The 27,940-nt window shown below is 36.6% G+C and overlaps 1 protein-coding gene and 1 long non-coding RNA gene across 31 annotated transcripts in view; one reads left to right on the forward strand and one right to left on the reverse strand.

Moving 5' to 3' along the window:
• Nucleotides 1-27,940, forward strand: part of SOX6 (SRY-box transcription factor 6) — a 717,975-nt gene that overhangs the window by 603,578 nt on the left and 86,457 nt on the right. For 27 of the 30 annotated variants that reach the window (XM_086677891.1, XM_086677876.1, XM_086677881.1 and 24 more), the window contains one exon: nucleotides 25,166-25,315. In XM_086677891.1, coding sequence (XP_086534017.1) covers nucleotides 25,166-25,315 — 150 coding nt within the window. The remainder of the gene's footprint in view (nucleotides 1-25,165; nucleotides 25,316-27,940) is intronic. The other 3 variants (XM_086677884.1, XM_086677901.1, XM_086677902.1) reach the window with 1 other exon arrangement.
• On the reverse strand, nucleotides 24,396-27,473 carry LOC147576623 (uncharacterized). The gene is made up of 2 exons (XR_015240977.1): nucleotides 27,406-27,473; nucleotides 24,396-24,730 (listed from the first exon to the last, which is right to left on the reverse strand). It is a non-coding gene; the product is annotated as an uncharacterized LOC147576623 (long non-coding RNA).

The following is a 27,940-nucleotide window of genomic DNA, read 5'->3' on the forward strand; positions in this document are numbered from 1 at the left end:
TGTCACAGCTAATTTGTTCTTCGAAGGTTGTCACTTTTAACATTAATGAGCCTGGATAAATTTTAACAGCATTTATAGTTCTAGACGGAAAGCCTGAAATTTTCTTATCAAGTATAAAAAAGGTATTTAAAGTGGAAAGACCCTCCTTACATTAGCATATTACAGTTTTCTTTCTTTCTTTAAAATAAGGAAGATACAGGAAAGACTTTTCTTTTTTTTCCTTTCTTTTCTTTTCTTTTTCTTTCTTTCTTTTTTTTTTTTTTTTTTTTTTTTTTTTTTTTGGTCCTCTGTGCTGATCTAAGGCATGGTTTTCTCTGCCTCAGGGGCACAATATTAGGAGAGAGAAGGCCGAAGAATGCTATTTTTAGTTGAACAGTTCAGCAGATGGAGGCATGAATACTCATATATCTGAAGGTTGAGGGGCTTGAACCATTAATTTTGATAATGTATTTAACCCTGGGAACAATCAGAAACTGTAACTCTAAGGTTACAGTGCTTTTGACCTTTAGAGAACAGAGGGCACTTGCTACAGTAAACAATATATTATATTGCTACTTATTCCAATTCTCTACCCGTATAAATTTCAGGACCAGTTGCCATTTGCTTTCCTCAGCTATGTTAGCATTGGTCCTTCAAGTACATCAAAAAGAATGTTAAGGGAGGGGGACCAGTATAATGAGGCAGTCATGTAAATATGGCCTTTAAATAGCTAAGATGTTAAATTGTTTCTGAAGAAATATTATCTCAGAATCTAAGCTCTGAGTTACTTCTTTTTTTTCCTTAATGAAAAAGTGGTTTTAATGTATCAATTAATTATATGTGGTTACTTTCAATATGATAGATCCTTAAAAGTAATTTTATTTTGTTTTGTTTTTAATTGGGAGTAATGTTGCTTCATAGATGTAGCTTGTGTTAAATACAATCCCTACCATATCGTGCAAAGTGATACACCTGTCTCATGCCTTCTTATTAAATGATGCATGCTTCTCTTTAGCAAATACAGCAGTTAAATATCACACAGCTTAAGAATTTCTAATTAAAATATCTCCACATGTCAGCATATTGGTAATGTATTATTTTAATCCATTTATTTTGTTTATGAAACAGTGACATATGTTTAGATTGTGAAATATATGAGCCTTAAAAATCACTTTATTGAAGAAAATTAATTCCTACAATACTGTCTCAGTAATGTGTTCACTCACCCAGTCAGTCACTGGCGGCCCTGCCAGTCTTAATGTTGGGTAGACGCACTTACCAGTTTTATCTGCATAATGGTCTTGGAAAGAAGCAATCACAGTTCTTTTTCTTAGTGCCAAATGATGGAGTTTTTCTTTCCTTCCTTTTTTTTTTCTTTCTCATTAATTCACACCTGTCCCCCCAAAACACTTTTTGTGGCTTTTTTTTAAATACAATGAAGGATGGGACTGAGTATATGTATAGGGTATTCTGAAAGACCAATCAAAATTAAAAACAAGCTAGTTACCTTTTCAAAGTTAGACATAGTAATTTGTTTGTCAGCAGGGATATGTTTGGGTCAGCCCTGAGATAAAGTGACTGTCAGCAGTTATTCCTACAAGACAAGTAATTTCACTCAATGTATTACTGACAGATTGCTCACTTCTGTGAATCACCAGTGAAAACAAACTTAATATTGTTACAGGCAGAGTTTCTGTCTTCATTAGCCTCAGAGAATGATTTTTATCGAGCATTCAAAGCCTACCAAGCTTTAGTTGGAACATATTTTAACAGCAAATTCTTATAATGATAGTATGGGTAGTAGCCTAAAATGAAAGGAATTAAATATGAAAATTTGAAAAATATCAATATAAGTACATCTTCACTTTTATTTGATGAGCATTATGTGTACTTTAGGGGAGATTTGAGGAAAGGAGTATAATTAGAGCCTTAAAACACTAGGAAAACCTATAAATCGTAAGTTACTCTTAAATGAAACTATTAAAGTCTTGCCAAGTTTGCAAAGATGGAGGAGAACAATTGAAGTTTTTGCAGAAGTAAATGCAAACACATATTTTATTTAAATGATATTGTCAATTTTCATGCTACAAATGGAACGTGAAGAAGTACCCATCAACCTTGAGAATGCTCTAATTCTATTTCAGTTCCAGCCTGAATCTTTATGATATTGTATTCAGATGCTCTTCTCTGGCTCATACCCTATTTTCTTGTTTGCAGTTGTAAACATGCCTCAGTGCTTTAGAGAAACAAGAGGGTGAGTTAGTTTTTCTGGGTAAGCTTGGGAGGTTGTGACTTCTAATAGAGAGTTGAATAAAGAGTTGATTAGAGTGACCTATTACTAGCTACCCAGTGGAGAAAAAGGAATGCACTGATTCAAAGCTTGTTTTGAGGATGCCAACCATGGAGTTGTGCTTTGAGGGGAAATGCTTGCTTTTCCCTTAATCAGCCTGCCCTCACCCCCTTTGACTTAAGAGTGTGATGGAACTCGGGAATACCATTACAACTGGGAGTAGATGAGCTGTGGACTAATGGAATGAACTCCGCTTTGGAATCAGAATCTTGAAAGAGTTTCCACTGTTACTTGCTATGTTGTCCTATACTGTTCTCTAATTGCTTTTTTTTTTTTTTGTAAAAGGGGGATAATAATCATTTTTCAGGTTTGTTGTGAATAGTAAGTGGGATAAGGAGTCATGTATTAGATTTCCAAAAAAAAAAAAAAAAAAAAAATCAGCAAAATAGGAAAACACTTTCCAACATTCCAATAAGCAGTTTTATTCCACCTTTGCTGCCTGAAGTACTACTGAGGGGCAGCTCCAATCTACTAGAATGTAAGTCACTGCATTCAGGGATTTGGTCTCTTTTGTTTACTGTTGAATCCCCAATATTGCCTGGCATAGCATTTGGTGAAATGAATGAATTAATGAATATCATCTTTGGTTGCTATCTGGGACCCAAGTTGCTCTGAAAACATTTTTCTTGGATATGTTCAGTCAGGTGCCCTGTTTTTAGTGAGGCCCTATTTCATATAAACAGATTTTTATTTTTAGGTATGCTCTTAAAAAACACCAGGTATCAAGTGAATCTTGATGGAGGTTAAAGAAATATAGGCAGGTCAAAGAGGGGTGCAGGGTGCCTGGGTGGCTCAGTTGGTTAAGCGTCTGACTCTTGATTTTGCTCAGGTCATGATCTCATGGTTCCTGAGATCCAGCCCCACGTTGGGCTCTGTGCTGACAGCATGGAGCCTGCTTGGGATTCTCTCTATCCTTCTCTCTCTGCTCCTCCTCCCTCTTTCTCAAAAATAAATAAATAAGCTTTAAAAAAAAGAAGGGTGCAAAATATGAAGACATTTCCTAGTGTTTTGAAGTTGAACTTCTATTCAGTTGAACAGAGTAAGTTTATACCTACCCACACATTGAAACATTGGGCAAACTGGATTTTCTTTTAGAAATGTGATTTTCAGTAGGTTTTAAGGTAATGCCTAAAAGTTGAGAAAGTATGGCTCTTCTCACATCCAAGCCCTGTTAATCACCGTGTTTAAGTTATGTGATTGATGGGATGCTCAGGTGTGCTCACAGAGATGGTTTACCAGGAGCCCAGAACCTTGGAATTAGAAAATTAGTGCAGTTCTCTATCTCTCTTAATGTAAGATTTCTACCAACATGCATTTAGCTCCAGCCTCACTAATTAATCTACTCAACAGGGAGCTCCCAGTGTGTGAATACTTGTATTTAAATAGACGGCTTGTAAGATGCAATGGTTTCTAAAATAGTGACAGGTATTTTTATTCCTCTTTTTACTTTTTACCAAACTGGAGTTTCAAAGTATTGTTTGCTTGGTATCATGTATTATGTATCTGTATGTGTGTATGTTATAAGGGGCTACCTGGGAAATCAGAAAGATGGTGTGATTCAGGATACATTGGAAGATTTGAAAGCAAAACATTCTAGTGTTTTCAGAAATGCTTCACTCCAGTTTCCAATCATAGAATAAGTCAGGATATGCAATATTTAGGAAATTTAAATCAGAAAAAGATATGGTGAAATATTTTGACATGTCAGGTAACAGAACAGACTGAGCAGGACAAAATTGTTTTTAAAAATCACCTTATTGAGGTATGATTGGCATACAAAAAGCTGCACATATTTATTACATACAATTGGATGAGTTTGGAGATAAGTACACATCCATGAAACCATATCACAAACTATGCCATAAACATATTCATCACCCACTATTATTATTATTATTATTGTTATTGTTATTATTATTATTACCTTGTGTGATAGGAATATATGACATAAGATCTACCATCATAGTAAGTTTTTAAGTATACAGTACAGAATTCTGAACCATATGCTCTATGCTATATAGTAGATCTCTAACTGACACTTTGTGCTCTTTGACTAATACCTCCCATTCCCTCTTCCCCCACTCCTTTCAACCCCATTCTATTCTCTACCTCTATGAGTCAGACTATTTTAGATTCCTCATGTAAGTCATATTACACAGTATTTGTCATTCTGTGTCTGGTGTATTTAATTTAGCATAATGTCCTACAAGTTCATCCACACCATCACAAATGGCAGGATTTCCTCCTTTCTTAAGGCTAAATTATATTCCATTTTATGTATATACCACATTTTCTTTATCTAGTCATCCACCAATGGGCGTTTAGGTTGCTTCCATACCTTGGCTATTGTGAATAATGCTTCAGTGAACATGGGAATGAAGATACCTCTTCGAGATCTTGATTTCAAGTCTTACATTTCAGTCTTTAATCCATTTCAAGTTAATTCTTATGTATAGTTTAAGATAGAGGTCCAATTATTTTGCATGTGGATATTCAGTTTTCCCAATACCATTTATTGAAAACTATATGTTTTGAAATTAGGAAGTGTGATAGTTCCAACTTCATTCTTGTTGAAGATTGCTGTGGCTATTCAGGGTCTTTTGTGGTTACATATGAATTTTAGGGTTTTTTTTTCTGTTTTTGTAAAAAATGCCATTAGGATTTTGATAGGGATTGCATTGAATCTGTAGATTGCTTTGGGTAGTGTGGGTATTTTAACAATATTAATTCTTCCAATCCAAAAATATTTTAATGCTATTTTGATTAAAAGAGATTGAGAAGCTACAGTTGGATGGATTCCCCTAACAGACATGCCCCAGTGGACGGACAAAACTGACCACTAGAGCTGGCACATAGTTAATACCACTCTGCCAATTTTCCTTTATCTTTTATTTGTAGAAAAGTTCATGTGCTACAGATATGTCTATTTGTGCAAATCCATCTAAACTGTAAATTCACGGAAATTTATAACAATTTAAGCTCTCTACACTGATTTGAAACAATCATGCTTTATTTTGACTGTTCTAGATTATTAGGATTAGGATATTAACTGGATTCTCTTACCTACCTACACACAAACTTCCAAGCCTAAATGGCACTAATAGTGGATTCTTTCCTAAATATAAATAAACCCAAAAATCTACTGTTACTCTACTGGTTGCTGTGTAGATTAAAAAAAATCATTGTCTATTCAATTTTTCATTGCTCCCTTATAATTGATGACATCAGTAGGGTCATCTTGAGTCAGACTGAGAGGAATTAATTTAGCTTTGTTTTTAGTTTTATAAATACCGATATCTTTATATTTATAATTATTAAATGTGGGGTTGGCCAAATATTTGCATTTCCTCTTTATACACTAAAAAATGGAGGCAAAATAGAGCCAAATAAATTTCCCAAGACCTCCTTCCTTTTGGTCATTTGGTAAATTTAGGACTTAAATCAGAATTCTTTAATTCCAGGAAACTGCACTGAGTTCATTCCTCGTTGCATATTTCTCTTATAGCACCAGCTATGATACATGTAACCAAACTTTGATGTCGTAATATATAAATTAATCTAGACTATGATCCTTGGGTACCTTATCAGTAATGTCCCTAATGCTATTGACCTTGAGCAGTATGAACTAAAACAAAAATAAATAAATGATTGATATGCATAAAAATGTTATTGCTTAAAATGTATACATGTGTTGACTATCTCAAATTCTACAAAATGCAAACATACAGTATTCATTCAAAGCCTGTTTGAAATAGAGTTGTTTTTAATCTAGAATATCCGTTTTGGGGATATTTATCAAATTCTCACTCTAATTCATTTACTCATTTAAATTAGAGTAAGAATGAAGTATTACAGCTTTTCTCTTTTAATTCTTACTACTCAAAATTACACTATTGCTTTGATTATGACTGTTTCAACGTGTTATTGTATCAAAATCTAAGGGGAGCTTATAAATGACCATGCTCAGGAAATTTGGAAAAGTTTGTATGAAAATTCAAACATAACAAATTTAATCATTCAACTATTCAACAAATAATTACTCAGTGCCTATTACATGCCAAGTATTATTCTAGACCAGTGACCCTCAGTGGGAGGCAATGTTGCCCCCTAGGGTTCAGTTGACAATGTCTGGAGACAATTTATTTGTTATGACTTGGGGATGAGGGTGGAGATACTACTGGCATCTAGTGGGTAAAGCCTTTAGGGATGCTGCCGAATATCCTACAATGGAGGGGAAAGCCCCCCACCCCAACCAACAAAAATTATCTGGTCTAAAATATCACTAGTGCTGAGTTTGAGAAAACCTGTTTTAGATATTGAGGAAATAGCAGTGAATAAAACAAAGTCCTTGCTCTCACGGAGTTTACATTCTAGTGGGGAAAGAGAAAATGCAGAAAGAAATGTGTGATAAAGAGTTAGGATTGCAAATCTTACCTGTCTTAATGGAAATACCCTTCTTATCTATCTACCTATACATCTGAACCTGGATGGGCAGATTTTTAAAAACAGACCTACTCGATTGTTTATCCTCAGCTTCGCTTTGGTCTTCAAGACTAAGAATTTTATTCCAGCAGTCACTTCTGGCTAGAACACTCACAATTCTCCTCAAGCTCATCTTTTCAATTGTATTAAGCACACCATATACTCTGACTTTCAGTAAAGGAATATTATTTCTGATTATAATAGTATATAAGTAAGTCTGTCTTTCAGAGTGAAGTAAGTATGAAATTTGGTGAGGACCTGGGAATGTTCGTTAGTTTTTATGGATGCTATTTATGGAGATCCCATAGGATGAGTGGAATCATTCTTGGCAGGAAACCTGTATTTGATGTGTGAATTGGATGTTAACAAAGGAAACCTGAATTTCTTTCTAAAAACAAAACAAAACAGATATAAGAATAGTATGGATATTATTTATATGTATACAGATACACACATACAAACACACATATAATACATATTGTATTTTTTATAGTTTAATTGTATGTTATGTTATATACTATATTATTATATATTATATAATTATTAATTATATATTTAGGTTTTATAATAAGTGTGCTTTAATATTATCCCCATAGTTTAGAAGAAGAAAGTGAAGTTTCGATGGATCAAGTAACTTGAACCAGATTACTCATCTATTAAACAAAATAGGACCATAATAGATGGTTTAAGTGTGTTTTGACCGGGATTCTTTGCTTTAAACTCTGCTGACCAATATGTAGGAAGCACAGTCATTTAGATGCTTTCTTGCATAACTTATTCCCCTCTTACAATATTCAAGTGAATTAAATGTAGTTTAATTAAATTACAAAAGGGGAAAGTTTCAAAGTCAACATGACATTCTCAGAATCCCAGAGAGTTCATGTAGTTTCCAAATTTCCAGTTAGGTGGCCAGAAGAAACTTCAAGCCTAACAGAATTTAACAAGAATAAGAAGACCTATCATGAAATCTGAGTTATCTTATTTTGTAGTTTTCTTTTGAGGAAAATGCTTAGAATGTTCTTCCTGAATGCCATAGCTCTATTCTTCTGAGAGTTTCTGGAGCTGTCTTATAATTTCAAAGTTTTGATGAGTCTCCAGGAGTAGCTGGGGAGTGTGTCCTTGCCCATCCCTAGCCTGTGCTGCCCTCTGAGCATGTTCAGCAGGTTGCATGCCAGCAGAGGAAGCAGATGTTTGACCATACTGGAATGGAGCGCCTGCTGCATCAGGAGCTGGGGATTCCTCTTGACATCTGGCCATAGCTGGGTCAGGATGCCTGCCTCAGGCCAGGAGGCTGCTGGGGCTGTGGGGCAGAGAGCACAGAGTCTTTGCTGCTCTTTAAGCGATTAGTGCACTGAAGCAGCAATAATGTTGAATTATCGCTTGGCTGCTTTCTTCTCAGCAATCTTGGGACAATAGGAGAGTCAGGAAGGAGCCTTTACAGTAAAGTCATGTTCAGAGAGACAAGACTAATTACAGAGTATTAAAGAGCTTTATTTTAAGTGATTTAGTTTACAAATAGCTCTGGACAGTGTATGGAACTGTAAACCCAATAGCTTAAAAAGACTTCTAATTGAAAATAGCTGGTATAGAACCATTATTTCAGCAATTTTCCAGTTTTAGAGTCTGGTCAAGTTGTGCTACAGAAGATACAGCATCTGCTAAAAAGAGAAAATACACTAATACTTGCAGCTATTGGGGGAAATTTTTCTAACTTGAGGGGAAGGAAGACTTTTAGGTACTGAAATATGTGCTGGCTTTTACAGTTTTACTTTATCACATTGAAAACTGGTCTCCATTTGCTACCCAGAGCCGAAATCATCTGTTACACCAATTTCCTTTATGATATGTGTTATTTAAACACAATGGGTATAGAAACAGGTAGTTTAAAATATACTTTGTGATGAACAGTTGACATATTATGTAGCTTTTCCTCTTATAGTTTTTCATTAGTGAGACCTCTGTGCTCAAGGAAGCCTTCTTATAAACAGATTATGGCCATTTGTGTTCACGGTAGTATATTGGAGAAGAACACAGCATTGCTCTCACTTAACCTCTCGTATTCTAAGGGGGTTATATTTAATTAACACTGGTGAGAGGCTGACCTGAGAGGCTGTGGAAAGTGATTGAGCTGCATTTTCCAAGCTCTGCTCTCATCAGCTGGGAGAGAAATTAAAAAAAAAATTAGAAGGTACTATTTTCTGAAATTCCCTCTAACTAAGCTGTATTTCAACGGGCCATTTAATGCTCAAATGGACAAAGGTATTACTTCAGTCATTGAATTGTATCGAACTCCTTCTCAGAGGCCCAGTTTAAAAACTCTGAAGGAAAAGTGGTTTAGCATTGCATTCTCAGTGGAGTATCACTTGGTCTGCTTAAAAAGAAAAAAAGCAAATAAATTAAAAAAAAAAAAAAAGGCAGGAGAAATACTCACTGTCAGTAAATGGATTGAAGCATGTGCTCCAAGTAGTCCTCACTATACTGGGATTGCCATCCAGAGTTTAGGAGTTCCTTAGCCCCCTTACAAAAAAACACCCCTCTCTGCAGTGTGGCTGTTTACCTGCTCAGAACATTTTCTTCGCCTCCAAGCAAGTGTTTGCTCCACGGCCCAAGGGGCAGTCTCTGAATAATGCACAGTTAAATCATTGGCTTAGATGTAACACAACCAAGAGAGAGCGAGAAGCTTTGTTGAGATAGTGGAGGCCTGGATATGACTAATTTGGGTGGAAGACCTTCTCTTCCCCGTCCATTTATCAGTCATGTTGGTAAAGAGGCATTTCTTAATCATTTTAATAAAGAGACATTTCTTAGTCGCAGAGCAAAATAGTCATACATAATTAATCTATATCCAGCCATACCATTCCTGACTTTAGATCTACCTCTGCCACATCTCCTGGTTATAAAACACTATTACCAAACACAAATATACTTTACTATGAAACAGGAAGATGACTGTATCATTAGGTGATGATTTGCCACCATGTATTGGAACAACCTTTCAGCAGCTAGATGCTCTTTGACATGTTTTCTGTCAGAAAGCAGTGCTTCTTGGTTCCTCCAGACCCCTTCAGTTAACAGAGCTCTGTGACCAGAAAAAAAAAAAAAAAAAAAAAAAGAGCTATGAGACCTTGAGATAACTTCCCCTGCACCTCAGTCTCCTCATCAGTGAAATGGAGATAATGATACCTCCCATATTATAAGGATTAAATGAAGTAACATAATCCAGCCACCTAGCACAATATCTACTAGATAGTAAGTACTCAATAAACATCATTTCTCTCCATACCCTTATACTTGTATCTCTCTCCATTCATTCATTCATAAAAAAAAAATATTTTAAAAAGCATATCCTACATGCTTTAGGTACTCTCTTAGGCAAGCAAGCTAAGCAAGTTATTGACCTCTTATGATAATAGCCTAGAGAGGAAATCAGCTAAATGAGCAACACTTGAAAGTGATAAAGAAAAGATAACATGTGGCTAATCATGTGGTATATATGTATAGAAATATATTCACTTATTGGTTGACCAAGCTGGTTGTGTACAGGCTTTTTGAAATCTTTCTGTCCTAATACCTATGCTTAATGACTGCTCCTGAGTTCAAAAAGCATAAGGCCCCATGCAGTGCTCTTTAGAAAGAAGTGGTGGCCAGGCAGCAAAAAAGATACTTTAGACTGGACTTGCCACTAACCGAGAAAAAATGGCACCATATTGAAAGAAAAGCCTTCACACATAGACAATGAGACCGTAAGATTGCATAGATTTCCAGAGCCAGAAAGACCCCCAGAGGCCTTGAGGGTCAAATCCTTACTCTACCACCAGTTCCATGAGCATGGCCAAATTAATCTTTCTATGCCCAGATTCCATTAGATGGGATTAGGAGTAATACATACCCCAAAGGGCAGTTGTAAAGAATAAAAAAGAAAATCCGTATCCAAAGTTCTTTATACACTGTCAAGTATTATGTGAATCTTTTGGTTTTATATTTGAAGAGACTCCGGTCCAGAAAGATGGATTAACTTGACCAAAGCCACATACTTTGGTAGTGGCCTGGGTTAGGATATGCGGAATTGTGAAGCGACAGTGTGAAGAACTAAATTTGATTGCTTCTTTTAAACAAATTCATAAGAAACAAATTGATCAAAATTGAAGCGTGGCCAAGAGGACAATATAGCCCAATATAACTTCCACCTATTCTAGGTGCAAGTGGGCGGGGTGAGTTTTTGTAGAGATATATTTTTTGCAATTGAATGTACCAACCTAATGAAGATTATCCTTTAAAAAAATATTAAGGTATATTAAAGTATAAGACCCTGTAATAGTGATGGTAGCAGTGACAAGGCCAGAATATAAACTTGTATTAACATGAAAAAATTAAATAATTAATCTGCTCCTACATTAATTCCCCATATGTTGATGAAGTGCCTATTTGTGTAGTAAGTGTGATTTGCTACTTGCAAGATACTAAGATCAAGCCTTGATCCATGCCGTCAGAAGGCCCACAATCTAGTAGACAATGTGGTAATTGTTAACATAGATGTATATCCAGAATGAAAACACTATGGGAGGAAGAAGTGTTAAGCTCTGCCTGGGGAGATATTGGCAATCTTCATGGATGGGATGGTGTTAAAATTGAATCTTGAAAAGAGAGTGGAAGTTCACTAGGTTTATGGGGCAAGGATACAGAGCAGCAGAGATAACAGAGAAGAGAAAGAGCACCCCAGACAAAGAGCAAGGATGCCTGTAGGTGTAGAAGCAATAGACAGCGTGGCACCTTCAGGAAACGACAGCCTGGCACAGGCCAGGTGTACAAGAGCAATAGTTGGTAAGATTGGAAAGGTAAGCAAGGGGTCAGATCACAAAGTGCCTTTTACGCCACACTTGGGAATTTGCAATGCATGTGGCAGACATGATTTTATTCACACCGTAAATGGTAAAGTGGTATAAGGTATAGCGTACAACTTTATGATGTGATATTCCTCTATTAATTTGATCTCTAGTTTACATTTCCCATTACACTAGATTTAATAGTTAGGGAACTATATTTGCTAAGATTCATAGTCCCTTTAGTACAATGGTACCCTGTGGCATGTGAAACTGTGCAAATAGTGTAATGATACATGCAGAATAAACAAAACTGTTTAAGATTGAAGCAAAGCCAAGGTGCAACCATTTCCTGGGGATTTGGGGAAATCTTGTAATCTGAAGTTTGTACTAAACCCAATCATATTTATCACATTGTTTCTCAGTGAATGGACCTTGATACTGTATTTCAACCAAATGATGAAGCAAGGAGCAAAAATCTATAAAGAAAAGCTATGGCTCTTCTAATTGTGCAATTATGCCCCTTTCTGGAATAATAAAATGTTCCTTGGCGGAGGTCAGGATCTCTGCCACTGACTTATTTAACAGATCCTCTTAACATCTGTCCTGCAGACTGTGCACTTTATTAGCAGACAAGAGACCCAACAGACTTTGCCTGCTGTGTCCCTTTTTCACATTCACACAGCTGTGGATTAACTCAGACTTTCCAGAAGAGGACCAACCAGAAGGGATAGTAACGTTATTGGCTGATTCTAAAAAGATGGGAAAAAAAGAGCAGAAACAAATGTTGCCCTAGTACAATTCAGTGTTTTTTAGGGTGACAATTACCAGTCTGTTTTAAAAAGGAATAAAAGCTATTTCACTAAAAAAGGAAAGTCTATTCATATCTGTGTGGGAACCTAATCAGGCTCTTGTTTCCAATGACGATGCCTCCACAGTCGCACCAGGTCTGCGACAAGAATGCTCCTTTTGTATGCCGATAATGTGGAAACGATAAAATTTCCTTTAAGAGACATATGTGTTTACATCATGAGATGTGTTATTTGACAAAATGCTTTGTTCTCCTCATATTTTCCATGCAGAGTTTCATGCTGGGTTGTTTGGCTGGAAATCTTTGATTAACTAGAATTAGTTGCTGAAATAAAATAGACACTTTTGTTTTATGAGTCCTCTTGCTGAGCTGTAAATTATAGTAAAATATATAAGGAGTCACAGAAAGAAGTGCTGATCTGAACCTCTGACCCACAACAGGCACAAAAACATAAGATTATTCCTTCAAAGAGCTGCATAGAGACATAAATATTTCACGGTCCACTCGGAATCCTGCCCTCTTAACAAACTAAAGCTGCGATTTTACATCATGTAATGAGAGTTTTCCAGAGGTGTCATGGTAGGCTTACGCAGACTATTGAGATTCTAAAAAATCCTCCTATGTTAGGACCCTTAATGCTTAAAATTTTTCTCTGGCCAGCAACAGACCATAAAAAAAGAACAAAACAAAGTTCCTGTTCCCTAAACAAATAGCCAAGGGTGGTTTTCCTTTTACTAGAAGAGCGGCGTATTTTATAACTCTTAAGGCTTCTCAGAGCCAGGTTGGCCTTTTATTTTTTTATTTGTTAACGTTTATTTATTTTTGAGACAGAGAGAGACAGTGCATGAACGGGGGCGGGTCAGAGAGAGAGGGAGACACAGAATCTGAAACAGGCTCCAGGCTCTGAGCAGTCAGCACAGAGCCCGACGCGGGGCTCGAACTCACGGGCTGCGAGATCGTGACCTGAGCTGAAGTCGGACGCTTAACCGAATGAGCCACCCAGGCGCCCCCAGGTTGGCTTTTTAGTGTGAACATCACAGTTCTGTGAAGCAGTCTTGGGGTACCAGCCTGAAGGAATGGGCTGTGAAAGGGGACCATTAATAAAAGCAGAACAGAAATTGTTAGCCTAAACACTGTGTGTGTTCTAGAGCTTGGCTTAGGATTATTGTTATTTATTTATTTATTTATTTATTTATTTATTTATTTATTTATTTTTGGTTAAATAACTTTATAGGATCACTTATAAGTTTTAGTTAACATAGGATCTCTTGCCAGAGCTTTGATGTAAGCAAAGCCTGCCTCACTGTTCTCAGTCAAAACTAACTGTGATGGGTGTGTTAACTCACCTTACAGTGGTTATCATTTCATAATATATGCATAGGTCATATTGTTGCGTTGTTCACCTAAACCTTACAGAATCTGGGGGCACCTGGGTGGCTCAGTTGGTCAATACTCTGTCTTCGGCTCGGTTCATGATCTCACGGCTCATGGGTTTGAGCCCCGTGTCGGGCTCTGTGCTGACAGCTCAGAGCCTGGAGCCCACTTCTGATTCTGTGTCTCTGTCTCTCTCTGCCCCTCTCCCACTCACGCTCTGTCTGTCTGTCTCTCTCTCTCTTAAAAAAAAATAAACATTAAAATAAACCTTATGCAATCTTATTTGCCAATATCTCAATGAAACTGGGGGGAAAAACCCTAATTGTTCCCAGTGATGGTGTTTCAGTGGTAGTTTGTAAATGCTTCCATGTTGCCTTTTATCATATTGTGTCTCTCTCCCTTTCTCCCTTCTGTCCTTGCTGTGAGCTCCTGAGAGGCTGCATATCTTCTTCATCTTTGTATCCCTAATATTTTTTGCTAAGTTGAATAAAAATGCCAGATGTTTTTTTTTCAGAGTAAGATGGTTAGAGTGACATCTCTTAAAGAGAATATGCTGATAAGAATAAGAACCTACAAGTATCAAGTCTTTATAGTGTGCCCTTCTTATGAGTATGTTATGTGCATTAACTCATTTACTCCATACAACAGTCTTTTGGAGTAAGTACTATTATTTTTCCCATTTTAAAGATGTGGAAATTTAAGATCCAGAGAGATTAAATAACTCTCCTGAGATTAGTTCTGACAAAAGAGTGTGCACTCTTAATCACTATGCTGTCCTGCTTCTCACGGCAACATATAAACCTTATTTTTCTAAGTGTCTTCTTTAGTCCTTTATATTAACCATTCCTTGCTTTATCTGCTATAAGGAATTTTAAAGGTGGATTATTGATATATGTATCAGTATCGTATCTAGTGACAATAAAGTGTGTTATGTAGTTATTACACAGTCTTTGAATGATTTTTACCATGGCTGCTATGGATAAGGTATCATTCCTTTCTGCTAATTAGGGAGTAAGCCATGGGTATTACTGTAGGATACAGATGGCATATTTACATACTGCAAAATATGCTGAAGTTCTCCAATTGGCAATATTAATAATTCGCAGTTCAAAAAATGACAGTTAGTGGAGGTGGCTCGGAAACAGGGTAAAACATTTATTTGAATTTAAAAAATATAGAAGAAAATAAAAAGGGAAAATAAGAAGAGGATGTTTTGTATTATTTCTTGTCGAGTTTACTTGATCACTTCAAAGTGAACTCAAAATGCATCCTTATCTCCCTCAACATTTATTACAAATGTTCATTTTAGGTTAATATTATTAATGAATATTATGTTATTAATATGAAATTTCTGTGTAATAAATCTGTGCATTTCATCATAGGTATGAATTTTGTTCACTCGCATGATTCTTATGCTCAGTCTTCCATAGTCTCCTGAGAAATTAAAAACCAAGTTCAGTTTATAAAAACACTAAAAACATTTTCATATAACAGACATGTTTATTTCCAACCAGCCACATTTTTTCTGTCCATCAATTAAAGTGAAGAAAAATGACATTTAGAAAATACTATACTTTTCTTTCATGCAATTTTATTTTCCCAAATATATATTTTTAACAATTTGAACAAAAACTTATTTTTTTCATTGCATACTTACTCATATTTATCTTCATTCTGTTGTTTTGGGGGCCTCATTACGGGTGGAAATCGAAGGGTGTAAAAGCTGAGCAGTTGTAGAATATTTTTCAAGCAACAGCATCTGGTTTCTTGGCAGTCATCATGGGCCAAGGCAAGGCAGTCCTGGCATATCTCCAGATTTTTCTGTGGGTATTGCTGAGGGATTTCCAGGTCTGCCATGTTGTTGTGATGTTGTTTCCTAGAAACCCGGAAACTCAGAATGGAGTCCGGAGTCAGTCTGGTAGTATTTAAGGTCTACATGATCTGGCCTCCTTGATACCTTTTTGACATCTGACCCATCACCCTTTTCCAAGCTCACTTTGCTCCAGCCACACTGGCATCCTTGCTGTTCTTCACACATGCCAAACACGAGCATCTCTGTGCCTCAGGACATTCACCTCTCCTTTGCCTCTGCCCTGGATGCTTTTCCTGGGTTATCACACGCCTTACTCCCTCACTTCTTTCAGGTCTCTACTCAAATGACCCTTCTTTTAGTTTTCCTGACCTACTCTATATTAAACTCCCCCTCCCTTACATTCATATACCTGGTCACTTTATATTCCATGGCACATATTAGCATCAAAGTTACACATCTGCGTGCTAATTCATCATCTTCCCCCCGCCCCCCTTACCCGAAGTCACTGCTCACTCCTGTTTTCCCAAATAGTACCTGGCCATTAATAGCCAGCCAATAAATACTTTTTGCATGAATCCAAACCAAAATTCGCCTTTTGGTTACAAAGAAACAATGCTTTTAAATATTAGGGACCTAACATCTACTCATTTACTGAAAGTACTTTATTCAATTCAGCCTGTACTCAAATATATACACCCCCTGAAACTTCCCTGTGACTTTGAGGCTATGGGAAATAACACTTCGGTTTCAAATCCAATTTCTGGACTCCTCGATGAGTTTTTATTTCCTATTGGTAGAGTCAAGATGCACTTGTTTAAGGTTTCCCTGATGAGCCACGGTTTTGTGACTAGAGAGTTAAAGGAGCGTTACGAATGCAGGCTGCACCACTTGGAGCACATTCAGAGAACTGGGTCTCTTCAGCATTGCCTGCCCAGCTCTTGGAAACAGAAGGAAAACAGTCAGGTTCGTTCCCATAATGTCGATTTACAACTGCCCTCATTATCACCTCTTCGAATACCTTGCTCCAAAAACCAAAGTACTAATTGTTTCAATGACCGAACTTTATTTCTGTAAATAAAACATTATGTATTTACATATTTTATTTGGCACCCTGAAAGATACTTGGAAAGGCAAGGAGAGATTGGATTTTCTTCTTAAAATTATTGGGGGTTGCTTTGTCTATGCTTAGTTATTTCCACTATGCAACTGTGTTCTATGAAGAAAAGCTCTTCTGAATGCATTCCAATATAATTGGTGTCATCCAAGAATGAATTCTGTTTTTTTGTGTTTTTTTGGTCTTGTTTTGTTTTGTTGTGTTTTGTTTTTGTAGCAGACGACTGACTGGGTGCTCAACCTGATGGATTCAGAATTTTTTTTGAAAAATGTCTCCTCATGTAAGGCTAGGACCATTGACCTGAGCCTCTCCCCTTTTCTTTTTTCTTTTCTTTTACAGCTTCTCCTCTCTTCCACTTCCAGCATATTCTTCCCATTCCTCCCACCCCAGTAGCACAATGAGTTATGTCAGAGGAGCTACTCAGTGCTTGGGAAAATGAGCAAGAGGATCTTCAGCCAGGAAAACTCTTTTTTCAATTCATTTTTCTTTACTTGACATTCTTGTGCCGGCTGCAGGGGATAATGAAATGAATTAAACAGGTCCTGGCTTTCCAATGCCTTACAGTCAATGCTTGTTCTATTTTTTCTTTGGTTGTTGTGGAAAGGCAAATAGCTGAAGTCTCAAAGGGGATGAAATAGGTCCACTCTCACCTGAGACAGCTTTTTGGCTCTTTATGTATATTTGCATAAACTTTACTTTAAAAAATCTGAAAACACCTTAACATGATGATAATTACCTAAGCTAATTACTGTCGTTGCATTTTAAAATCTGCACATTTAAAAACAAATATTAAAATAAATTTCTACCACATAAATTATTTTTTGGGTGCCCAATGATTGTTTTTCAAATATATATAGGATACATTTCTCTTTCAATTCTGGGGGAATGGTGGGAAAACAACCCTTTTATGAAGTCCAGATCAGAAGCTCTGACAAAATGTACATATTCTATTTGCACTCAGTTCCCTAAGAGAACAGAGACAAGAAGAAAAGAGTCTGTGTGAACACTGGATGGGAGAAATAGTAAATTTGGGTTCTAGATTTCCTTCTATCTATTGCTTGTCAGTTGGTATTCTTATGCAATCACCTTCCTTCTCTAGGCTTGAGTTTTCCTCATCTGTAAAGCAAAGGGATTGGATTAAATGATGTTTACAATTCTTCCTTCTGCTAACATTGTGTTATCTGGTGTTTCTTTATAAGAAAATCAATGCATGACTTGATGAACCCACATGTTATAAGTTCAAGAAGATGGAAACAAAGAAAGAGACTTCCATCTCTGGGGATCCTTTTGGGGAGACTGTGAGCAAAGGTATAATAAGAAAAAGGTGTGGGCAGAAATGATAACAATTCCAAAAAGATAGAGCCAAGAAGAGAAATAAAGGAGCTTTAGTGATCATTGTTAACACAGCATATATTAAATATCAGGCATGATGTTAGGTGCTGAGGACACGTTAAAGAAGACTCAGTCCTTCCCTTAAGGAGCCTGGAATTTGCTGGGAGATAGAGACATTGAAAAAAAAAAAAAAATTCCGTAAAGTACCCAGGAATAGATGATGAGATATGGGGGGAGCACAAGGGAGACAGGGTTCAGATAAGGCCTTAAGGAGAAAGTGACTTTTAACCAAGACTCAAAACATGAGTAGAAGTATGACAAACAAGAGGGGTTAACAGAAAAGGAAAGAATATGGCAGGAGAAGTGAGAAGGTTGAGTTGGAAATTAACCCAATACGTGAGGAGTGGGTGTGGTAGCTCTTCCCTTATTCCTTCTCATCTCCTATCCCTACAGCCAATTTTCTTTGGTGTCAAGTATTAGGGGTATAGCTAAACAAGTGCCTTCTATGCTGAAAAACAAGGACTTCAGTTCTTTCCTTCCATAAAACCACAGCTATATTTCCTGGATCGTTTTGTTGACATTGGAGGTTTATGAGAAGTAAAAGTATTTGTGATCTCTTTCAAATTATTTTTAAGCTTTCTCCGTTCCCCCCGCCCTCAGTCTGTAATGACTTGTTACTGACATATTTTCTTCCCTGTGCTGAACAAGCACTAAATCATGCTGCTTAATTACCCCTGTCTCCGTTCTACCTTCTCACAGCCTCACAGCTGAACTTGTCCAGCTTTATAGCATGCCTTGCTCAGTAGGCGGGGGAATGGTCATCAGCATTGTTTTGAGAAGGTAACAAAACCCAGGATGTCCCTGGAGAACTGAGCCAGGCTTGGGGCCTAGTGTTAGGCAGCATCATTCAAGTAAATGACATTTCCTTAAAGATGCTCCCCTACCAACCCTGCTTGTCTCACGACTCCATCATCTTCTATTGCCCTCTCCAACCCCCGAGTAGTGTGTTGTATACAAGAACAGAATCTGAGTTATCCAGGGCCAGGGATCTGGGGTTCCCAGATATTATGTGGAACCACAGCAGGTGGGGTAAATATAAGGGTAGGGGTTGAAATTTCAGTAGTCCCTATTGAATCTGTTTTTATAGAGGAGCATTTTCCCTTCTCTTCCTTTCTTCGTTATCCACCAATAGGCTAGTTATATTTGAGGGGAAAATTTTTTTTTTCTTTCTCTCTGGGCCAGATTCCGACAGGCCACTTTAAAATGCCCTTTCTAATTGAAATGACAAAACACAGGAGAATTTACTCCAAAGAGAATCTGGTGTGTGAAGTTGTGCCTGCTTTTTTACTGTTGGTTTCCATATACTGGAGCATACTGGTGCCAATTTAAAGCCCCTGTCAATTTCCATTTGTATCAAGTTCCCCTATTTCTACCTATATTCTGCATAGTTCTTTTTACTTTATCAGTCTCTTCAATATGTGTCACTAGGGTATTTCAAGTGTCTTCTATTATGGCTCAAAGATCAGTTGGAGAAGGGAGCTGTTTAGATAAAAATTGCGCCCCTTGCTCCTTCAAGGTGGCTGGCTGGTGGTTCCATTAACCCTTTCTGTATGTGAGGGCTGTGAAGTGCCATTTTAGAAAAAGTCACTGCAAGACATCTGGAAATATAGTTTGCTATTTGAGAACTCAGAACAGCAGCAACATCAGAATCTCTCTTCTCCTTGGACAATGATTCTTGTCTGGTGGCTAGGAACAGGAAATGGGTTTCATTATAATTCACTGTAGAGCTTATGTAAAGCACATGGACTTTAAAGTAAGACTGACTCTATAAAATAGATAATAATTCCCATTTTCTATAATTATTTAGAAAACTAAATAAAATAATAAATGTTAAATACCTAACACAGAACCTGACCGAGTTAGCGTACAATATATGCTTGTTGAATTCACACATGAATGAATGAGGGTGATGACTGAATGGCAGGATGAGTGGTTATGTGGTTATGTGAAAATCATGCGATTATGAGAATATAAGCCTTGCACCTTTTTTTCGATGGGGTTTTCCATTGGAGAGCTTACATGATTTTATCCCAGAAAGCAGGTATATACATGATACATATGTATACATATATACACACATTTATGTATGTATAATGTATATACCTATATATGTATATTTCATATTATGTTAAGTATTAGATACACTGACACCACTCATAATTTGACATGAATTTGGCTGTACGGGGCAAAACGTGCCTCTCTTTCCAAGTACAATAGTGTTATAAGATGACTCTGACAAAATACATTTTTTAGGTCCTGGCCATAGACTGGTGTATCTACTTGAAGACACTCAAGAATTTCAGGGGCGCCTGAGTGGCTCAGTCAGTTAAGCGTCCAACAGGCTCTGTGCTGACAGCTCAAAGCCTGGAGCCTGCCTCAGATTCTGTGTCTCCCTCGCTCTTTCTGCCCCTACCCCATTCACAGTCTGTCTGTCTGTCTCTCTGTCTGTCTGTCTGTCTCTCTCAAAAATAAGCAAACACACACACACACACACACACACACTCACACAAAAGAATTTCACCATAAGGCTGAGTCTGGTAGGACCTACTGTTTTGTGTTGAATGTAAGTAGCCCTAGTTATTAAAGTGTCACTAGGATACAAATGCAAGATAGGTTTTTTTTTGAAGGCTAGTCTCAGGACACAGAAGTCTAGAAATAGTATTAGAGGTATGGATTTATGATATCTTCATAGGACTTCCTTAATCCAATGTATTTAAAAGATTCATCAATAAGTTGGTGGTAAAGCATAGAAAAGATTCTTTGTGTCTTGGCTTTAATTCATTGCTTTTTCTAGATACTTCTTGTTGGGGGAATAAAGTCTAAAATGATTCATGTGGCCTTTAAGACTCTACCCCTCTCTAGCCTCTTGTCATGGCACTGTACCCACACTTAACCATCCTTTCATGTTGGCCCTTTTTTAGTATCTTGAAAACATTACTTTCTTTTCTACCCCAGGGCCATAATAATCAATGTTTCTTTTTTCTGGAATGTTCTTTATAACCTTTCCTCCTGGTTAATTCTTACTTAAAGTGTTATTTCCTTGGAGAAGCGATTTTGATTCTCCAGACTATGTTAAATGCCTTTGTTAGATGGTCTTTTGACATTCTGTATTTTTCTTTCTCAGCACTTAACCTGAACATAATTCACAGTTACTGTCTAAGCATTTATTTAATATCAGGTTTTCTTTCTAGCTCCATTAAGGCAGTAACTGTTTTCGAGTTGCTTGCTGTTGTACCTCCAGTGTTTAGCATAGTGTTTAGTTAATAGTAAGCATTTGATAAAGATTTGTTGTTGAACAAATTCATCAATGCTGGAAATGTACTCGTGATGTGCAGAGGTTGGTTCATCATATAGCCATTTGTACTTTAAATGGTAATGTTGGAATGAGAGCCAAAGTGTTCTTCTATTATCTAGTTATATCATCTTGAGCGTGGTACTTCTCTTCTCTAGTCCTCCTCTCATCAGAAGAATGAGGAGGTAAGACTAAATGATCTGTGAAGGCCCTTTCAGTTCTAGATGTGAAGTATGTCAGTTTTCAGCTTACCAAAATCTTAATAATGACTACTTTATTAAAACTGAACTAATACTAAAGGTGGAATATTTCTGCCATAAAATAGTGAAAGCATTTCTTAAAGTGCTCCAATAAAATCTGAGTGATTTTATAATTTTGAAAAATATTTAGCTAGGCTCATTTTTACATATATGCACTGCATGACTTTTATATATCTTGGATAAAGAAACAACTCAATATCCCAAACAATCACCGAACATTTTTCAAAATTGAAATGGAAAAAAAGTCTATATTTACAGAAATAGTCTTCACCAAAGTTTAAATGTTTATGGGACTCTGGCTAAGTCTGTTATAAGCTTTACTACCTTGTTGGTTTTTTAAACCTCAACTGTGTTTGGAAATGAATATTCATTATTATCATCATTGTGTCTGTGAACTATGATCTCAGAATCCTATGTGGAGTGACATTTTTGTAAACTCTTGCGTAATCGTTAATCAGAGCTTAACCCTTTTCTTTCCCAAACCATTAGTCTGCAAAGGACTTTTCTAACTAAAGCTATTTACTTGGATAACTAATATTTTATGTTCTTTCAAAAAGGATGTGGTATCATTTAGAGAAACTTTAAATTTATAAGTAAACTAAGAAGAAGAATCAATACCACCCCTCAGTTGCTGCTCAAGCAGTAGAATTTGTGTTAGAAAAGTTTAAGACAGGTGACTAAAGCCAGCAGTTATTAAAAAAGCTTTCTAGTCAACGTTTTAACAAATGACTTCAAAAGAATCATTTCTTTTGAAACAATGTAATTTAATTTGGGCTGGGCTTATTTTCTTTTATTTATTTATTTATTTATTTATTTATTTATTTATTTAGTTAGTTAGTTTATGAATTTATTTATTTAATTTATTTTTGAAACGCAACACCATAACATTATTCATTATGTATGATAAATATAATCATGTACTACTTCTTTTGCCTCAGTTTTAGAAAATATCTCTCCTTCTTAACATCCAGTAATTTTATATAGTATGTTAATTCAAAAATATTGATTGGTTATCTCTTATTTGCAAGGTACTATTCTCTCTGCTTGCCCTCAGAAATAATTAGGTTGATCATGACTTCGATAAGCTTACAGTCTATCAAGCATGATAAGACATATATACACAACTAAGCACAGGTTTAAAAACAGTGGTAAGTGCCACAAAAAAAGGTGCACGTCAGGTGTTAAGGATCTATATCTTACATCTTCTCCAAAACTATATGCCTATTCCAAGACTTTGAAACCTCCACAGCTCCTAAAACAGAGCCTTGCATATAGAACATATTCAATTAGTGTTAGCTTAGAAGATGAGCTATCTTTGAAATCATTTGGCAAGCCTATACCTATTCAATGAACGACATTCTTTTTACCCAGGTCAGATCTGCAATCTTCAGTCTGAAAAGCATGGTACTTATATCTAAAATTATACATTTTGTCAGACAGACTGTGAACATTTTTATTTTCGTGAGTGCCTTCTATCTTTACATCATATTCTATTTTCTGGTTTTTTTTTATTTCGGAGCTTATTCTACTAAATCTTTTCTGATCTCCTACTGACCAGTTTACTCAGCTCTATAAATTTTGTGGTGTGTGGAGATGCCCCTTCTTGCTTCTACTGTATCAGTGATGGCAGCTCACAAGGAACTCTGAGGAACCCCAAGTCTGAGGAATCTCAGTGTTTCTGGGGTCATTCCTCTCATAGGTACAAACCAGTAGAGAGAGATATAAAATAAATGATTATCAAAGCTTTAGAGGAAGCAATTAACATTATTTCTAAAAAGCGACTATCTTGTTCAAGCTGAAGGATTTCTGAATTTAGTCAGCTTTTAAAAAAATAGATTTGTTCCCAGGGATTTTTTTTTCCTGTTTTTTTTTTTTTTTTTTTTTCACTAGTTGAATTTCCCTGGAGGACTCAAGATCGTCTGATCTTGTGAATTATTGAGGTAAAATGAAGGCATAAATGATGCTTAAGGACTCCTGCCTCTCAAAGATTTCATGACTCTTTAATACTCAGTCGTAGGGCACGTTAGTCATGATACCAGATACCATGTAGCCAACACTATCTCAGCTCTCAACCATCTTCACTCCATTCAATACCAAACTTTTCTTCAGTGGCTTTATCCAAGAAGCAAATTTTCAGAAGCTTCACTTGCCCCTCTTTTGAAGACACTTGGCTGAATTTCAAAGGAAAAGGATACCACAGAGTAAAAAGGAAATAGAAGAGGCAGCCTTTTCTCCCCCTAACTTCTAGCAGTTTGACTTACTCTTACTTGTGAATTTTTCTTACCACTGAGTCATTGCACATACAGAATTATGAAACTTTAATTTCTTTAGAGGCTTGTTATATTAGAAAAATTGTTCCAAAGAAAGCAACAATCATGACATAAGCACATCTGGCTCTTGCAAATTATTCTTTATTAAGCTTTCATTTAATTACATGTGCTGAAAGGTCTGTTTTTGATTACTGTAATTTTTTTTATTTGTCCATCTGAATGATAGTAATGCTGGAAATTACATACAAACCACCTGTTTTTTTTTCCCCCTTACTAATATGACAAAGTTTGAGCTATTTTCTCTGTGGTTGATGAACTAGGAAGCTTATTTATTATGATACACATAGGACTGTCAAGGTAATGGCTTAATCTTGATTATAAGAAGAAAAGAAAATATTTGAATGGAGTTCCCAAGCATTAAATAGTGTGAAGACTGAGGCATCTGAATTCTGGCTAACCATAGAAGATCAACACATTCATTTATTATCAATTTCAACCAAAAGCTAATAAAACAACAGTCAAGGATTTAACATCCTGTGCTAGGAAAGAGAAGTTTCATTTCATTTCATTTCATTTCATTTTTTTGGTCACAAATCTGTCTATATTCTCTTGAGGATTATTTTATATGCTGCCTAGAAATAAGACCCCAAGAAAACAATGCCTGCTGTTGGGCCTGGGGATCTTGAAGGCAGCATTCTTATCATCCGGAAGGATCAGCATCCCCAGAGAAGCTTGGTCAGTATTAAATAAGAACAGTGTTCTTCCAGGAATCCCTAGGAAAGTTCAGATTAGTTTCTTAGTTCATGAATATTAAAATTGCATGAATGGACATATTGACATTTAAAGAACTTTTTATAAAGATTTTAGGCGCTAGAAAGAACCGTAGAGACCATTTAGTCAAATTCCTTTTTGTACTGAAGAAATTGAGTTCTAGAGCAACCAAATCCTTTGTTCACGTTCATCAAGTTACTGCTACAAGCACCAGGAACAAGACAATGGCTCCCATACTAGTATTCTTTCTTTATATTATTTGGGCTCTCACATTCCCTTTTTAAAAGATAGTGAGAGAGAAATCACAAGGTTGTCAGGGGAGTAGTTATGTAACAACACGGTAAGTTTTGTTTTTGTTTTTTGTTTTGTTTTGTGTTTTTTGAAACTCAATTTCAGCTGCATCTAAAGAGATAATGTTTGTCTCCCCTGTTTTGCAGCAGCTCTATGCCGCTCAGCTGGCCAGCATGCAGGTGTCACCTGGAGCAAAGATGCCATCAGCTCCACAGCCACCAAACACAGCAGGGGCAGTCTCACCTACCGGGATAAAAAATGAAAAGAGAGGGACCAGCCCTGTAACTCAAGTTAAGGTACTTGCTTTGCAGGATTGTGAAAACAGTTTGGAAAACAGCTTCACAAGAAAAGTAGTGAACCAGGCTGGGTTGGGAATAAGCAGCAGGAAGCATAGCAGCATAAAGGAAACCCAAATGCTTCTCTTTATGGTAAATTTCATGATTGAGCACTGAGAAACAGGTGTTTCCCTTTTGATAACAATAGTGCCATATTGCGAGCGCTTTACCTAAATCTGCAAACTCACTTCTCAAGAGTTTTCCCCATTTGGATCCTGGCTTTTATTTTTTAATGTTCATTGGCATGAATGGCCATGGTTTTATTACCAGTCTTTCTCATAGATTTGTGACACTTTCTCTCTAAGTTCCTGAAACAGGTGGGAGCCAACTTACAGTACCGGCAAAGGAGGTTCTCAAAACTTTAGATTTTAAAAAGGGGGACAGAAAAGAATCTAGTGCTGGGCCTTATATGGTTTGTTGATAAAGGACTGTCCTCTGAACACATTTATAAAATGGGCTCTGAGGAATGAGTGGTATCATCATCTATTCATGCTTTGATGCCCGGTAGTTGTGAGAGGATATGCAGGCTCTCCCAAGTTATGGCTGGGACATTGATAGATGCCTTTCCTCACTAATTTTCAGTGTCTTAAAATGTGGCACCCAGGAGGTACTTGGCGACAGAGGGAAATGGATGGATGATGCGCTCCAACTTTGTGCTGCAGCTGGTACCTATAGGTGGTACTGGTTGGTTTTTATAATATAGTTCAGGGAGACAATTGTTTTGTATCATTGACTTATCTACTCGGAGGGATACGCCAGAGCAGATGTATTGTTGTAATGTGCCCAAAGTACTACATTTGGAGAAATTTTGCAATTATTAAATTTTCACAGGGAAACATCTAAGGCCAACAAAATAGCATCAAATGCTACAAAGCCACTGAAAATGTGTTATTTTTCCATAATGTTTTTGAGTATCTCAAAATTCCTGCCCAAAGGAATTAATTTAATGCCACCCATGCTTTAAACTCTCCAAAGACATAGATGAACATTTATGCTTTGTTGTTAGAAATACTGAGATATAACAAGAGCAGCTTACATTTAATAAGATAGCATTACTTACAGAAACAAGCTACCTATTTTGTGTTCCAAGAGTTTCTGTTTGTGAATAAGAGAACGCTACAACTCAAGCCACAGCACTTTGTTTAATTGTAGTTGTTAGAGTATGAACATATCAGACGGTATTGACTTCAAGTATTGAGTATTAGGTATTTTAACATGAAAAAGTCACTTTATAAGTGAGTTGGCCAAATGGAACTGCACCAAACCAAGTCTTTACTGGATGAGTAAAATGTTCCCTGGTTAAATTCAAGTTTACATCTGCTTTTACCATTCCAGCTTTGTGGGCCAACTGAGTTTTATTACTCACTTGACCACATGCAAATTCTTAGGGAGTTCTCTATATAATTTGACTTGACTATATTTTATGTTAATAACAAAGGAAACATTCCTTATACTTATTAGATTGTTTGTTGTATGTGTGGGTAAAAATGTATAGACCAAGACATAAAGCAAATATTTTAAATTAAAAAAAAAAAATAAAAGCTTCTGCCACTAATGAAGAAGTTCTGAGAATAATCTCATGATTTGCTAATTGAAAGGATTATGGTCACTAAAATGTTTCTGTCTATAATCATTGCTTTCCCTCTGTATATAACATGACCACATGACACGAGGCATAGTTTGCTGAAGGTAACAAAATTAAACATAGGTCATCTTATTGTACCTTCTTTCCCTGAGAGTTTTTATCTACAATAAATATCAATATTGGAAATCAATGTTTTTGTTCAGATTTCAGTTCTACCACTTTTACCACCTGTCCCTTTGGACAATTTGCTTAACTTCTTTCAGCCTTAGTTTTCTGCTTTGAGAAATGGGAGTTAATATTATTATGAGTCTTAAGTCCTCTCGCACATAGTGAGTGTTTCATTAATGTTAGTATAGCAGTGATCATGATGATGATGATCTGATGGTAATAAAGATGGCCGTGGTGGTGGTGGTGGCGATTATAATTGAAGCATCTAGTTGTGTACCAAAAGAGCCTAACAAAATACCTGGAGGATTTCCATTTTCAGCCAGAATGGAGCAACAGAGATCGGATTTAGTCTTCCAGCTTAAGTAACTGAAACACAGGACAAGGTATATAAAACAATGATTTTCAGATATTTACGATAGGAATATAGAACAGTGATTCCTGAGAAAAGAGAAACAAATGAGAAAAGTACTACAGTTATTCCAGTTTACTGTCAAAAGGTTGTTTATAGGTAAGAGTGCAAGGAGGGATACCCACACAGAACACGGCAGCTCCCTGAATAGAGACATAGAGTTCAGAGTTTTGGGGTGCCAAGGTAGATGAGAATTTGTGAGGTAGAACACCAGAGAGGAGAGAGCTGCACAGAGGGAGAGAGGACTGAAAATCTGTAGGGGATTCTCCTGTATTTAGTGGAGTATTGATCATCATATGCATATGAAGAAACTCTCTGAGGCCAATGAAAAATACCAGATGTAGCAGGCAAAGCTATCACAAGGTTCACAGAGCACTGAGAATGGGTTTGTATTCCCATTAGCCAGAGTGGAAAGATCTCCTGA

This window comes from Puma concolor, chromosome D1, assembly GCF_028749965.1.
Source record: "Puma concolor isolate L17-30 chromosome D1, mPumCon1.1.hap2, whole genome shotgun sequence".
In the NCBI taxonomy this organism is placed as follows: Eukaryota; Metazoa; Chordata; class Mammalia; order Carnivora; family Felidae; genus Puma; species Puma concolor.